The following is a 14,043-nucleotide window of genomic DNA, read 5'->3' as shown; positions in this document are numbered from 1 at the left end:
CTTAACCGACTGAGCCACCCAGGCGCCCCTATAATTCTTTTTTTTTTTTTTAATAGAGATTTAAAAAAAAAAAAATATCCACTATGCTTTTGGATAAGATGTCTGGTAAATAAGTATCAGGTGCAAATGATGGATGTGTGCCTCAGGTAATGAAATTGTTGATTTAATACCCCTAAAGTTTGGAAGATGAGGTCATTGGAATTATAAGTAGTGGTGCCGTAACTCAGGGTTTGGAGGAATAAGGTGGGACATCTACCATTACTCTGATCCTCATTACTTTGTGCCTACCCTGGGAATATTTTTGTGAGTTGAGTTGGCATCCAGGAACACTTAGTGTCCCACGTGGAGGAGTGCCAGGTTAGGAATGTGTATGTTCTAGAATAAACAGCTTTGTGCAATGGAAAAAGTACTGTGGAGTCAGACAGGCTTCTACCCACTGCAGTACCCAAATGAGTTGTCTGACCTTGAGTGAGTCACTGTATTTCTTTAAATCTCGGGTTCACAACTGTAAAATGGCTGTAAAATAGCTACTTCCCACGGTTGTTACAAAGAGTAAATGAGAAAGCCCAGCTTAGTGTTTGGCACACAGTATATATGTACTATTTATTTTCTTCCTATATTTCTAGAACCTTTTGAATTGATACTGTAATGCCACTTTCCCTTCCCCTTTCTAGACTGGGGATTCTTCACTGAGATGTTGCCAGGGATTTAGAAATCCCTTGGGTTAAGTGTGTGAAATTGTTTTTTGGTATGTGTATGTGAGCGGTTTTCTTGGGAGTAAATCAGTTCATAGCTCTCATCAGATTCTCAAAGAAGTCCCGTGATCATTTCTCCCTTACACATTCATGTAACAGAATTAAGAACCGCTGCCCTAGATTAAGTATAACTACAAGTGGCATCTGAGTGGTCTGCCCAAATTAAGTATGCCTCATAGAGGTGGTTAAAAAAGATAAGACAAATGTCAGCCTTTTAATTTTTTGCTATTCCATCTTGATATTATGTAAAATCTTTCACCTTTATTTTCCAATCTAATTGTATTTGCTTTTAAAACAGATGATATTTGTTCTTTAAGAAAATGTCTGTACCATATTACAAACTTAGAATATATATAAAATGGGATGGGACAATTTATATTACACGAGGAATTTTCCATATAGTGGGATTTAAGTAGTTCATTATGAAGGAGAAAAAAAAGATTTAGTGAGGATCCTTGGATAATATAGTAGATATTTGAGTTAAAGTAATTAGATTTGGGGCACCTGGGTGGCTCAGTCAGTTAAGCAGTGACTTTGGCTCAGGTCATGATCTCACGGTTCGTGGGTTTGAGCCCCGCATCAGGCTCTGTGCTGACAGCTCAGAGCCTGGAGCCTGCTTCAGATTCTGTGTCTCCTCCTCTGTCTCTGCCCCTCCCCTGCTGGTGCTCCGTCTCTCTCTGTCTCTCAAAAATAAATAAAAATGTTTAAAAAAAGTTAAAAAATACAAAATAAAATAATTACATTTACAAGGAAACTTTTAGAAGCACATCTCTTCATAAATTGAGTTTTACCTTCATCGATTTATCCAGGTACATTGTAGATATGTTTATCTGTAATAACAGTATTTGTATGTCTGTTGTATTTGTGTGTCAGCCCTGGCTTCTGCCTTTTCCATAAGAGAAGTATTATCTCAGATCTCAGTGTGGAAGATATGCTAGCGTAGTGGTTATGAGTCGTGTCTGGAGCCAGCCTACCTGGATTTCAAATCCCACTCTGTCACTTCCTATGTGACCTTGGGCAAGATACCCTTCCTGTGTCTTAAGTTCCGACATCTGTAATATTTGGATAATTATATCTAAATCAGCGTACTATGACATTGAATGAGTTAATATTGAAAAGCTCTTAGAATACTGACCATTTCATTGTAAGCCTCATGAGCATGTTAAATAAAAATGTGTAATCTAGTTGACATATTTCTACCCATGAAAAGGTAATTTACAATATAAGCAAGGCAGTATATAGTATATATTAAAGATTAGGTTCCCTGTAATTCTTCAGGATAGAGAAACTCATTGTGGGTTGTATGGGTGGTATGAGAAAGCTTAAAAATTCAAGGAAGAAGAGTTTGGGTCATGAACTGGACTTGGATAGATGGGATTCAAATAGAGAAAAAAGTACATCCAAATTAGAGGGGAATTTTATGGGCAAGCAGAATTGGAGGAATGTATATAAACCATATAAGCTGGAAAGTAAGTGGAAAAATACTAGAAGCTATGGACATGGACAATTGTGGAGGCCCTTGGATACAAAAATAACACTTTGAGATTTTTAGTTGTAGATTATGGTTCCCTAACTTTTATAAAGGAAAAGCTTATGAATGATCTTATAAAAAGTACTCAGCACAGTTCTTGGTGGAAAGTAAGCATTTGGTAATTGTTAGCTAGTATTAGCAATAGTAGTAGAAATAAAAGTGTAGAGTTTCACTGTATGGATGGGCTGTCTGTGTACCTTTTAAAAGTTGCATACTGAGGGACACTTAGGCTATTCCTTTTTTCTTTTATAATCAATATTGATGAGCAGCTTTCCATAAAATTGTATATCCAGGGTTCCTTAGGAGAGACTCAACACTGTCCCTTAAACTCACCATGGGAAGGTGGTGGTAAGTTTCCGAGGAAATGGTAAAAAGGGAAAGGATGGAGCTTTATCAGCTCTAATTGATTCCTGTCTATTGAGAAATCCTCACAAAACTCATGACAAAAAAGTTATTTTGATATTAGCTGCCAGCAGGGATATAGTTCAAGCAAACCTGTTAAAAATGATATCTTACTAGAATACTTGAATGAGTTATGGTAAGATTTTTTTTTAATCATGGAGACTTTAGGAAGATAATTTGGCATGTTGACTAGAGTGTGAGGTGAGACCAAAGTTGTTACAGTAGTATGAGATTGGTTGTCAGAGAACTCCAGAAGAAATATGAAGACAAGTCTTGGTAGTTTTGTTTTTGTTTTTTGGAATATGGAATGTCAGAGGAGGAAGAATACTTAGAATATTTCTAAGAGTCTAAACGTCAGTGACTTGAGAATGTGATCAAAATACTGAAGTTGGAATGGAAAGCCAATTTTGTAAGGAAGGTCAGTTTAATTTTAAATATATTTGAGACAAGAGAGGCATTTAAGTTGACCTATATATTAAATATTTGGGTGGGATTCAGATTTTGAGTTTCTTCATATAGCATTGATGTTGAACCCATGAAAATGGTTGATGTCAAGTAGGTCACACAACTAATAAGTTGCAAGGTAAGATTCAAATCCACAGTTCTGATTCAGAGTTCATATTCTTAGCCCCTATGCTCTAATGAGTGGGAGAGGTCCTTTATTTAAATTCATTGTGGAAATATGTATTTGGTCTTCTCATTTTCCAAGTTATTTCTTTTGTTATTTTGCCATTTATTTTATATATGCCCCTTTCTATGTAATCTTTGTTTCATTTAATAAAATATCTTTAGTGTAGTTAAGGTTTTGAAGGAAGGCATTCCTGGATTTGATCTCCACTCTGCCATTTGTATCTATCTGTGTATTCCTTTGTTAATCACTAAATTCATTGGCTTTTTCTTAGTTCTAAATTTCCTTGGTGTACATACAGCAGAAAGCACTTCCTGAAATCTAGGTTCCTCCTTCAGTAATAATTCACCATCTTAGCTTTTTACCTGTTTTACCTTATTTCTCTGTACTTTCTTTTATATAGATACACCTAAATGTGACTGTCTCTGCATAACTTTGGACTTGGTTCTCTGTTCCTTTTTTTAAATGTCACCTGACTCTGGGTTCTGATTATATTTCCTCTTCAATCACTCTAGATTCTGTTTTCTCTTTTCTATCTTTGTGGACTTGGTTTTTGTTTTTCTCTCCCAACTCTGTAATAGTCTCCTGTTTCCAGGTCCAGTCCTGTCCTTTCCAGTCCAACCTCCTCTCCTATCACAGAGTCATTCTCTTAAAATATAGATCTTATACTGCCCCAGTGCTTAAAATCCCTTCAATGATTCTCCATCATCAACAATATTATTCTTAACACGTATTCCTTAGGATGAATTAGGCATTTCTCTAGGGGAAAATAGGTCAAATGAGTTTGGGAAATGCTCATATAGATGCAGTTAGTTTTTTTTTTTTTTTTGGCAGAATCTTAGTGTGCCAGTGTGTATTATGAATGTACAGAGGGAATGCAGAGCAATATGCTGCATATCCCAATTACATCTGACTGTAGTATACGTTAAAAAAAAAAGACGTCTAGAGTCTTGAACAGGTGTTATTAAGACCCACAAAGTAAAGTCTCTACATCTAGACATGGAACCCTAGCACTTTTTTTTTTTTTTTTTTTAATTCATTCAGCCTTTGTCTTTTTCTGTAGTCTCATCTCTGGCATTGACCGTACTACCTTGGAATTCTCCATGGGGAGGGAGTTATATTTTTCAGGCTTTGGTGGCTTTACCCATCTGTCAGGGAAAACCCATACTACTCCTAAAGGGGAGACCATCACCTTCTCTCTGAAGCCTTCTCTCATCCAGGCAGGCTTTACATTTTCTTTCTCAGTACTGTCTTTAGAGTGTACTTGGCAAGACCCTCCCATTTTAACAATTGTCACATGATACTACTTTTCTTTACATGTTTATTTCTGCTGTATATAGACTGTAAGCTCCTTGAAGGCTGGAACCATTTCCTTTCATTTCTGTGACATTAGTACTTAAGATAATTATTAGATATGAATTAAATAATTGAATTATAAAATAATTGCGGGAATATTTCAAGTAATATTGGTATTCATACAGTTAAGTAAACTGCCAGTAAATATATGTTTTATCTCACTTAGAAATCTCTTAGTTCTTTCTACAGTGATTGCATAAGGTGACATTAAATGCAATGCTCTAAGAGAAATTTTTATGGGGAAGATCTAGGAAAATGTTTAATTACCATTTTTTCTTCTTATTTTTCATAACTTGTGTCCATAAAACAAAAAACTATTTTTTATATTAGGATATAACTAATGTTTTGTCTTCAGTGAAAGTAATGTTTAGTCATTAATAAAAAATCAGTGATTACTTTTTCTCTCAGATAACTTGTTTCATATTGAGATTATTCTTCCATCTATAGTTTTTAGGGTAAGAAATATATGAAATATTGTTTAATGTATATCTCTTTTCTTAGGCATCATTCTTGACAAAGAAGTTAAATATTGGTGGGAAAAGAGTAAACCTTGCTATATGGGTAAGTTAACCTTTTCAATTGAGTTTGTGAAGTCTTCTGCTATTCTTGATAATTTAATAACTAATTGGCTGAAAGAATAGGAATTTGAATTTCTTTTTTTAAGTGAAGTTTAGCTGAAACTTTTTTTTAATAAACTTTTTTTTTTATGAAATCAGGCTAAGAATTATACAGTTGTATACACGAATACTGCTTATCATAACCTTTGAGTTGGGGGAAGAGTAAACTCAGGGATTCCATATCAGAGAAAGAACAGGGTGGGTGAACAGCCTGACTGTCCTATTTTCCCTCTGTGTTTTCATGTTCCAGCTTTCCAAGGGAGTGCCTAGTAGAGAGTAGGGTAATGCGTCAGACTACCTTTTGGCCAGTGGTCCTGGTGTATACTCTCTTTCTTGTTTTCTCCCTTTGTGGGAAACCTAAATTTAGGGCAAGGCCTGTTTCTGGCTTACAATGCCATCTTGGGCATTCTGATCCTCTGGCAATTGAACTGTTTTTTTTTTTTTTTTTTTTAGTGGGTGTGGGAAGATTGATGAGGAGTAAGAGGGTTGGGAGGGAAGAAGTAACCTTTGTATAATGGTAAAACATTATTGGTTATAACTTCTAAAGAATTTTTGTAACCTGTTCTTTTTTCTTTAAACAGTGCTTTGAGATTATCTGTAACTTCGCCACTTTCCAGTTAATTAAAAGTTAACTATAGTTGCAATAGCAGATTTATTTTTTTCTTCTGATCTAATAAGTATTTGTTGCTTTATTTAGGATACAGCAGGTCAAGAGAGATTCCATGCATTGGGTCCAATTTACTACAGAGATTCAAATGGAGCTATTTTAGTTTATGATATAACAGATGAAGATTCCTTTCAGAAGGTATTCTATTTACTTATAGGTAGATGATTTGAAGAACAACACTGATTTTTCAAGTCTCCATTCACATGCCTTTGTTTACTAATGTGGTTAATCTTGGTTTTAAAAGTAAAATATAGTTTGTACATAAATGATTACCACTAGTATTTGTTAATGCAGTATTTAATTGATTAACAGAGATATTAATAGTTTATTACATGCTTTCTCAGATATTAGGAAAGGGAAATAATTTGAAATAAAACCAGAAAAATTGAAGGGCTTTTTTTCTCCCTGTTAAAGAAAAATTACGTATATTTCTTGATTCCATATATAGTAGGCATGTGAATACTTGGTATGGTTGCATGGGCTCTCTAATTGTAAAGACAAAAAAAGAAGAGGGGCACCTGGGTGGCTCAGTCGGTTAAGTGTCCAACTTTGGCTCAGGTCATGATCTTGCTGTTCCTGAGTTCAAGCCCTGCATCAGGTTCTGTGCTGACAGCTCAGAGCGTGGAGCCTGTTTCAGATTCTGTGTCTTCATCTCGCTGTCTGTCCCTACCCCACTCATGCTCTGTCTCACTCTCAAAAATAAGTAAACATTAAATCACCTTTAAAAAAATTTTTTTTTGTACTCTGTATATCTCTCTCAAAAATAAAAATAAAACATTAAAAAAAAAAAAAGAAAGATGATAAGAACTAAATCGAATTAAGCTCTTTCTTCTCAGTAAGTGTCCTGGAAGGTATAAGTTTTAAAGGACAGTCTAGGTAGTATTTATTTTAAAGTTTTTTCTTTTTCTTTTTCTTTTTTTTTTTTTTTTTTACCCCTCTTTTAAACATACACCACAAAAGTAGAATTTTTAAAGTTGTTTGGAACCAAAAATAAGTTACCATTAAACTTACCTCTGAATTTTCATCACAGTCAGGATGGTGACTAATTGCTTATTTGAACCTTTCTCTGAGAGCCCCTCTTAGAATAAATGTTCAAGGGTATGAACTAAAAGGGGCAATTTCCAAGGCAGAACGTTTTCTTTCCTTAAGTTTCAGGTTTGTTCCTGTTGAAATTACTTGCTGTTATAGATTCAGGTGTGTGTGTGTGTGTTTTCCATTTGTTTCCCAGTAGTTAACAGATGAAGCAACTATACAAGTTAGTCTTTGGATTATTACATGTGGAAAAATTTAATTCAAGGAGTAGAAAAATGAAATGATAAGTAATTCGTAGATTTAATGATACTTGAAAATTTTATTTTGGGGCTGTTATCTGTTATCCCTTCCTACCTTTTGGCATAAATAGAAATGGTTTGAGTGTTTTATTAAGAGAAGGTTGAGTCTTTTAAGTTGAAAAGTGACCAGTTATCTCTTGCTGTATAACAAAACCCCCAAAACCTGGTGGCTTAAAACAATGATTTATTAATCTCATGATTTTGTGGGTTGACTGGGCAGGTCATGTGGTGGCACTCGTGCAGCTGCATTGAACTTGGAGTTTGGCTGGGTAAAAACCATCTAGGAAGGCCTGTTCTCCCCCATACGGCCTCTCACTCCATTTTCTTTTTTTTTTTTCTTTTTTCTTTTTTTTCTTTTTATTTTTTAACGTTTATTTATTTTTGAGACAGAGAGAGACAGAGCATGAACGGGGGGGGGGGGGGGGGGGTCACAGAGAGAGGGAGACACAGAATCTGAAACAGGCTCCAGGCTCTGAGCTGTCAGCACAGAGCCCGACGCGGGGCTCGAACCCACGGACCGTGAGATCATGACCTGAGCCGAAGTCGGACGCTTAACCGACCGAGCCACCCAGGCGCCCCACTCCATCTGTTTTCTTATCCTCCAGTGTTCTCTCCACATGCTCTCTCATTATTCCATATTTTAGCCTAAGCTGCTTATATAACAACTGGATACCAAGAGTAGCTGCCAGGCCCTCTTAAGTCCGAAGCTGGCATAGCATTACTTCTGCCACATTCTCTTGGTCAAAGCAAATTAAAAGTCTAGCCCTGCTTTACAGAGAGGGGAAATAGAATCTGTCTCTTGATAAGAAGATAAAGAATTTGTGACCATCTCTAACTCACCACAGAATGTATAGGGGTAATGAATAGGATGCCTGCAGAAGGGGATCTAATTGCAGACGAGTAACAATTTTTTTAAAAAATTGGTTAGATATAGTAGATTGTGGTAATATCTGTAGAGGGAGTAGAGTAATACATAATTGGATTCTGGCATGGTTCCTTTGAAATGATGAGGATGTACATTGTATATTGTTAAATTTTTCTTATGTGAAATCAATTGTGGATGGAAGTTCATTGCTTCTCTGAAAATTTTATACAAATGTGATTGAAACAAAAAGATGTGGCTGTACTGAGAAAACTATGGTTCAGTGCTAAGAGAAAGATAAGGTGATAATATTGATTACCTTTGCTTTTGTAAAGGTTTGGGGTTTATTAAAGATAGTTCCTCTGCATTCTTGCAGAGAGCAGGAGTATGGAGCTGTTACATTTGTACTACATTTGTAGGACCAGATGCACAATAAGTGCTTACTTACCACGTATTTAATGTAATTTTTATAATATAAAGAAGTGTGTGAATTTTTTTTAGGAAAGTGTATAAGTTCTGTGTGATTTGATTACATACAAATTAAATTGCATTATAAAAAATGAAAGGAGGTATTCAAGTTTGTTCTTTATCCTATTTTATTGTAATCAATATATTTAAAATCATGAGTTCAAAAGATTAATTTACTTAATTTGAATTTACTCTCAACTGTGCCTACTGCTGTACTTCATCCATAGTGAAGAATTTATTACTGGAGTCTTTGTACACCCGTGGTTTTCTATCAGGAGGTGACAGTGACTGGAGACATCTTTGGTTGTCACAGCTGGAGGATAGTACTGAATGATATCTAGTGGGTAGGAGGCCAGGAATACTGCTAAATATCATACACTGCGCAAGATAGTCCCTCACAACAAAGAATTAATCTGAGCCAAAATACCAGTATTGTTGAAGTTGAAAAATACTGTCATACACTAAAGGATGAAAATTTATTTTGCCGCTCTTTTTGGTGTCCATATACATTTTCCCCCTTTTAAGTGTGTGATACAGAAGCTCTGTGCCCTCTATTTGGAACCAATAAAGACTTTTTAAACAAATTTTTAGATGTTTATTTATTTATTTTGAGAGAGCACGCACACATGAGCAGGGAAGGGGCAGAGAGAGAGGGAGAGAGAGAAAGAATCCCAAGCAGGCTCCATGCTGCCAATGCAGAGCCTGACGTGGGGCTCAAACTCAGGAACCGTGAGATCATGACCTGAGCCGAAATCAAGAGTCGGACACTTAACTGACTGAGCTACCCAGGCACCCCAACCAATAAGGACTTAATTTTAAGCCTGATATTTTTAAGTTCAAAGTGACTCTACAAGCATCTGTTATTATCAGAGGCTGGAGTTGACATGCTTTTGCTCGGGTAACTAGCTTTGTTTGGATCTGTGCAAGATTTATGAAAATTTATAATTAGAGGTGTCTCTGTCTATACTATATGTAGATATAGAGAGAAATTGTTCCATTGGATATTTGTGTGCAGTTTGCAATATAATCTGTCAAAAAATGATCCTACATTAATCATTTCTAGTAACACCTAAATATATGGGCTGTTAGGCAAATTCTTGGTACTTTGACAGGGTGGGGCTTGGGATATTGTAATGGTGGTCATTGTAACAGGAATTGTTTTAATATTTACTCTTTTGTATACACAGGTAAAAAACTGGGTCAAAGAATTACGGAAAATGTTGGGAAATGAAATCTGTTTATGTATAGTTGGTAAGCATCATCACTTTTTAAAAAATATGTCCTCTATTTTCTGATGTTTTATTAGAGAATAGCACATAAGTAATTCTCATTTTTAAAGTTATGTGAGAAAAGAAGAATGACATTTTAATATTCAAATATTTTAGAATAATTTAGGATTTGGAAGTGATCTTTCAGAAGATTCAAACTTCAGGGAAGGCCTTGGGGAACAGGTGGGAAACTAATCATGTAAGGCTTCAACTGCCAGCCTTGCTTCAGTTTGATCTTTAGTTTTTCACTGTAAGATTTTTTTTTTAGAAAAAAAGAGTTTAGGATCTAACTTCAAATAAAATTAAAGGTAATGAATTCAGCAAGCATTCTTGTTTTATACATTTAACTATGCACATTTTTGAGTTAAGGACAAATTTGACTCCAAGGATATGAGTAGATTATGATACTAGTGTAGAGGAATATTCTTTTTTTTTTTTTATAAAAAAATTTTTTTTTAACGTTTATTTATTTTTGAGACAGAGAGAGACAGAGCATGAACGGGGGAGGGGCAGAGAGAGAGGGAGACACAGAATCGGAAGCAGGCTCCAGGCTCTGAGCCATCAGCCCAGAGCCTGACGCGGGGCTCGAACTCGCAGACCGCGAGATCGTGACCTGAGCGGAAGTCGGACGCTTAACCGACTGAGCCACCCAGGCGCCCCAGAGGAATATTCTTAATGGGAAAAATAAAGGAACTGTAGAACTCATCCTTGGACTTCTGGAATTTCTCTTTGGTTCCCTTTTTCTTTAGTTTATTATTTCTATGATCTAGTAACTAATTATTGAGCAGGAAAGTATACCAGACACTATCCTGTGTTCTTAGTAGATATTATCTCATGTAATCCTCATAACCTTATGAGGGATTTATAGAGGAAGCTGATCCCTGGAGATATTTAATAATGTGCCCATTATCAAGCAGCTATCAGAGATGGAGTACAAATTGAAATCATTCTGACTCCTGTGCTTTGTTATTAATTCTTGTGATGAATAACTTCATAGTGCTTTCTTTCTTTCTGCATGACTGGTAGGGTAAAAATGGCCTCGGAAAAACCAGGGTGGGTTTAGTGGAGGACTTAGAATGGAATGATTGATGTGGGTGTATTTGGCTTTTTTAAGAATATTTTTTTTAACTAGAATTTACATTTCTTACATTGTGTCACCATTAAATCGGTAAACTTTACAGTTCCAGTTCAGGGTGCAAGTCTGGGGGAAGAGGACACAGAGATGATCTGGCCTGTTTTTTAAGTCTAGATGCTAGATGGTAGGCTAGATGGCAGGAGTATTTCAGAACAGAACCCTGGAGTAGTAGACTACATGGGAGTTTGGGCCAAAGCTGCAGCTAGTCATTACTGAGTTTGGCCTGGCTTTGTCTAGTAACTGGGACTTACTGGGAGTGGAAGTGGCCACAGTAGGTGAATGACTGAAGATTTGATTATTTGAGATTCTGGTTATCTCTCAGAAGAGGGAAAAAAATGACTAACATATAAAGTCAAAGAAGCCTCCAGTTTGTTATTTGACCAAGGTTACAAGTATTGTTTTTTTACTTTTTACTTTTTTAAATTTTATTTATTTATTTTGAGAAAGAGAGTGTGTGAACATGAGCAGGAGGGGCAGAGAGAGAGAAAGAATCCCAAGCAGGCTCCACACTGTCAGCACAGAACCCGACACAGGGCTTGATCCCTGGGGTCATGACCTGAGCCAAAATCAAGAGTGGATGCTTAACTGACTGAGCCACCCAGGCACCCCTAAAGTAACATTTTTTAAAACATAACTGGATAGGGGGCGCCTGGGTGGCTCAGTCGATTAAGCATCCAACTTCAGCTCAGGTCATGATCTCGTGATTCGTGAGTTGTGAGCCCCTTGTTGGGCTCTGTGCTGATAGCTCAGAGCCTGGAGCCTGCTTCAGATTCTGTCTCCTTGTCTCACTGCCCCTCCCCTGCTTGCGCTCTGTCTCTCAAAAATAAATAAAAACATTTAAAAAAATAGCTGGATAAATAAAGCTTATGAATAATTTGAACTGTGTATTGTTCATGTTCATACTATAAGAAGGTTTAGGAATAAATCTGGTAGCTTACTGCCCCTCGTAGAATCAGATAATCCTCATTTAATATCATACAGTGTTTAATAATTATTGGTATGAAGTATAAAAACCTCTCACTCCTTTTCTGTTGGCAAATGTGACATGGAATTTTGTTGTAATTCAGTGATGAAAGAATTTTGAGAGCCCACTTACCACAAAAGGAGAATTTCACAATGTATCTGTTTAAACAGTAACTTAGAGGGCTCACCTGTTTCTTTTTCATCCTAACCCAGCTGCCTTTCCGTCACCAACGCCCACCTCCAGATACTTACTGTCTTGACTTTTTACTGCATGGACTAGTTTTGATTTGAATTTTATATAAATGGAATCGTATAGTATGAACTCTTGTATCTGGTTTTTTGTTTTTTTGGCTTTACATTATGTTTGCATGATTCCCCTCTGTTCTTGTATATAGTTGTAGTTCATTTTATTCTTTGCTCTCTGGTGCTTTATGAATATTCCACAATTTATCCTTTTGTTATTGGTAGCCATTTACATTCTTTTATCCCCTATTGATTTTCATTCTATTTTTTATAGCAGTTCAGTGTTTATTCTCTCTTCTGTTTTATTACTAAATTCAAAATAATAACACTACTTCCCAGGATTGTGGTGAAGAATAATAAACACTTGGCATAGAGAAGGCATTTGACAAATGTTTGTTCCTTTTCCTTTACATAACACAGTCCTTCAAATATTTGGACGGTTTACCTGAAGTGAAGGTCTTCACTTCACTTCTCTAGGTCTTCATTTGTTTTTCATTTGGTCTAACTTCTAGGCATTCTCATCATCCTGAGTCCTTTTTCCTAGGTTTGTTTCAGTATATAAGTGTGTTTTCTACACTTGAACACTAGAATCTAGACATTGTTGAGCCAGTGTATACTTACATAGCTCTCTTTAAAATTCTCCCGTTATCATTCTACCAACAATGGCCAAGATTGCGTACACTTTTTAGCATTAGCATCCATGTCAATTCAGTGTTTCTTTTACATAGATTATAGTTAACAAAAATCTGAATCACTGTTTTATAAGTATCGCTCTTCTGTCAAGCTTTTCCCATCTTGTTGTATAATTAAGTTATTTAAACTTAAGTGTAGGAACTTCAACTCCTCATGTTTCTGAATCTTTATGTTTGATGATATCATCTCCTGGCTTTCTCATGTAAATTAAATAGTCCTTATCTAAACCACTTACAATGTGTTAACCAGTAATGGAGAACCCCATATTTGGCTAGCAAAGACTTTTTCCTCTCAATTTTAGTTAGTTCAGTGATTAGCATTCTTAGCTGTGGTTGCTTTGCTTGATAGTATTTTGCTTCTAGTCTGTCCTTAACATTTGTATGTTTATTAAATAGTTACTTTTAATAATAGTTACCATTTATTAAGTTCTAAGTACTGTTCTAAGAACTACACATTTATGATTTCAGTAAGTCTTCTGGCAATACTACAAGAAGGTATCATTGCCATTTCCATTTCACACATGAGAAGTGGGCTAAGAGCTTGATACTTCCAAAGTACATAGCCAGTTAGAGGTAGACCTGGGATTTTAACTTAGGTCTGTCTGCTACATCAAGAATAAGTGAACAAAGGTGCCTGGGTGACTCAGTTGGTTAAGTGTCTGATTTGAGCTTAGGTCAAGATCTCATGGTTTGTGAGTTTGAGCCCCGTGTTGGACTCTGGACTGACAGCTCAGAGCCTGGACCCTTCTTTGGATTCTGTGTCTCCCTCTCTCTGCCCCTCCCCCGCTCGTGTGCTGTCTGTCTCTCTCTCTCAAAAATAAACATGAGAAAATAATTTAAAAAATAAAAATAAAAAAAAAGAATAAGTGAACAAAATAGATATGGTCCTTGTCTTCCCAGAGCTTATGTGTAGGAAGAGAGAGAAAAACAAGCTATTACTATATATTACAATAAATGCTATGAAAGGGGAAGTACAGAGTGCTGTGGTAGCACAAAAGCAAACCTAACTAAATTTGGGGGGTGGGGTGGGGATGTTAAAGGAAGATTTCCCAGAGTGTTGGATTAACTAAATAAGCTAGATGAAGCTAGTGGGGTGGTGGTAAAAAGTGCGTTGCCTATCATGGG

At 36.2% G+C, this 14,043-nt stretch overlaps 1 protein-coding gene across 1 annotated transcript in view; it reads left to right on the top strand.

The window, feature by feature from the left end:
• Positions 1 to 14,043, top strand: part of RAB21 (RAB21, member RAS oncogene family) — a 45,392-nt gene that overhangs the window by 6,938 nt on the left and 24,411 nt on the right. The window contains exons 2-4 of the mRNA XM_019455111.2: positions 5,174 to 5,233; positions 5,987 to 6,094; positions 9,805 to 9,868. Coding sequence (XP_019310656.1) covers positions 5,174 to 5,233; positions 5,987 to 6,094; positions 9,805 to 9,868 — 232 coding nt within the window. The remainder of the gene's footprint in view (positions 1 to 5,173; positions 5,234 to 5,986; positions 6,095 to 9,804; positions 9,869 to 14,043) is intronic.

This window comes from Panthera pardus, unplaced genomic scaffold (genome assembly GCF_024362965.1).
Source record: "Panthera pardus isolate Hobbes unplaced genomic scaffold, ASM2436296v1 HiC_scaffold_6, whole genome shotgun sequence".
In the NCBI taxonomy this organism is placed as follows: domain Eukaryota; kingdom Metazoa; phylum Chordata; class Mammalia; order Carnivora; family Felidae; genus Panthera; species Panthera pardus.
Note: the sequence above shows the minus strand (reverse complement) of the source record. Positions and strands in the feature narration are given on the sequence as shown.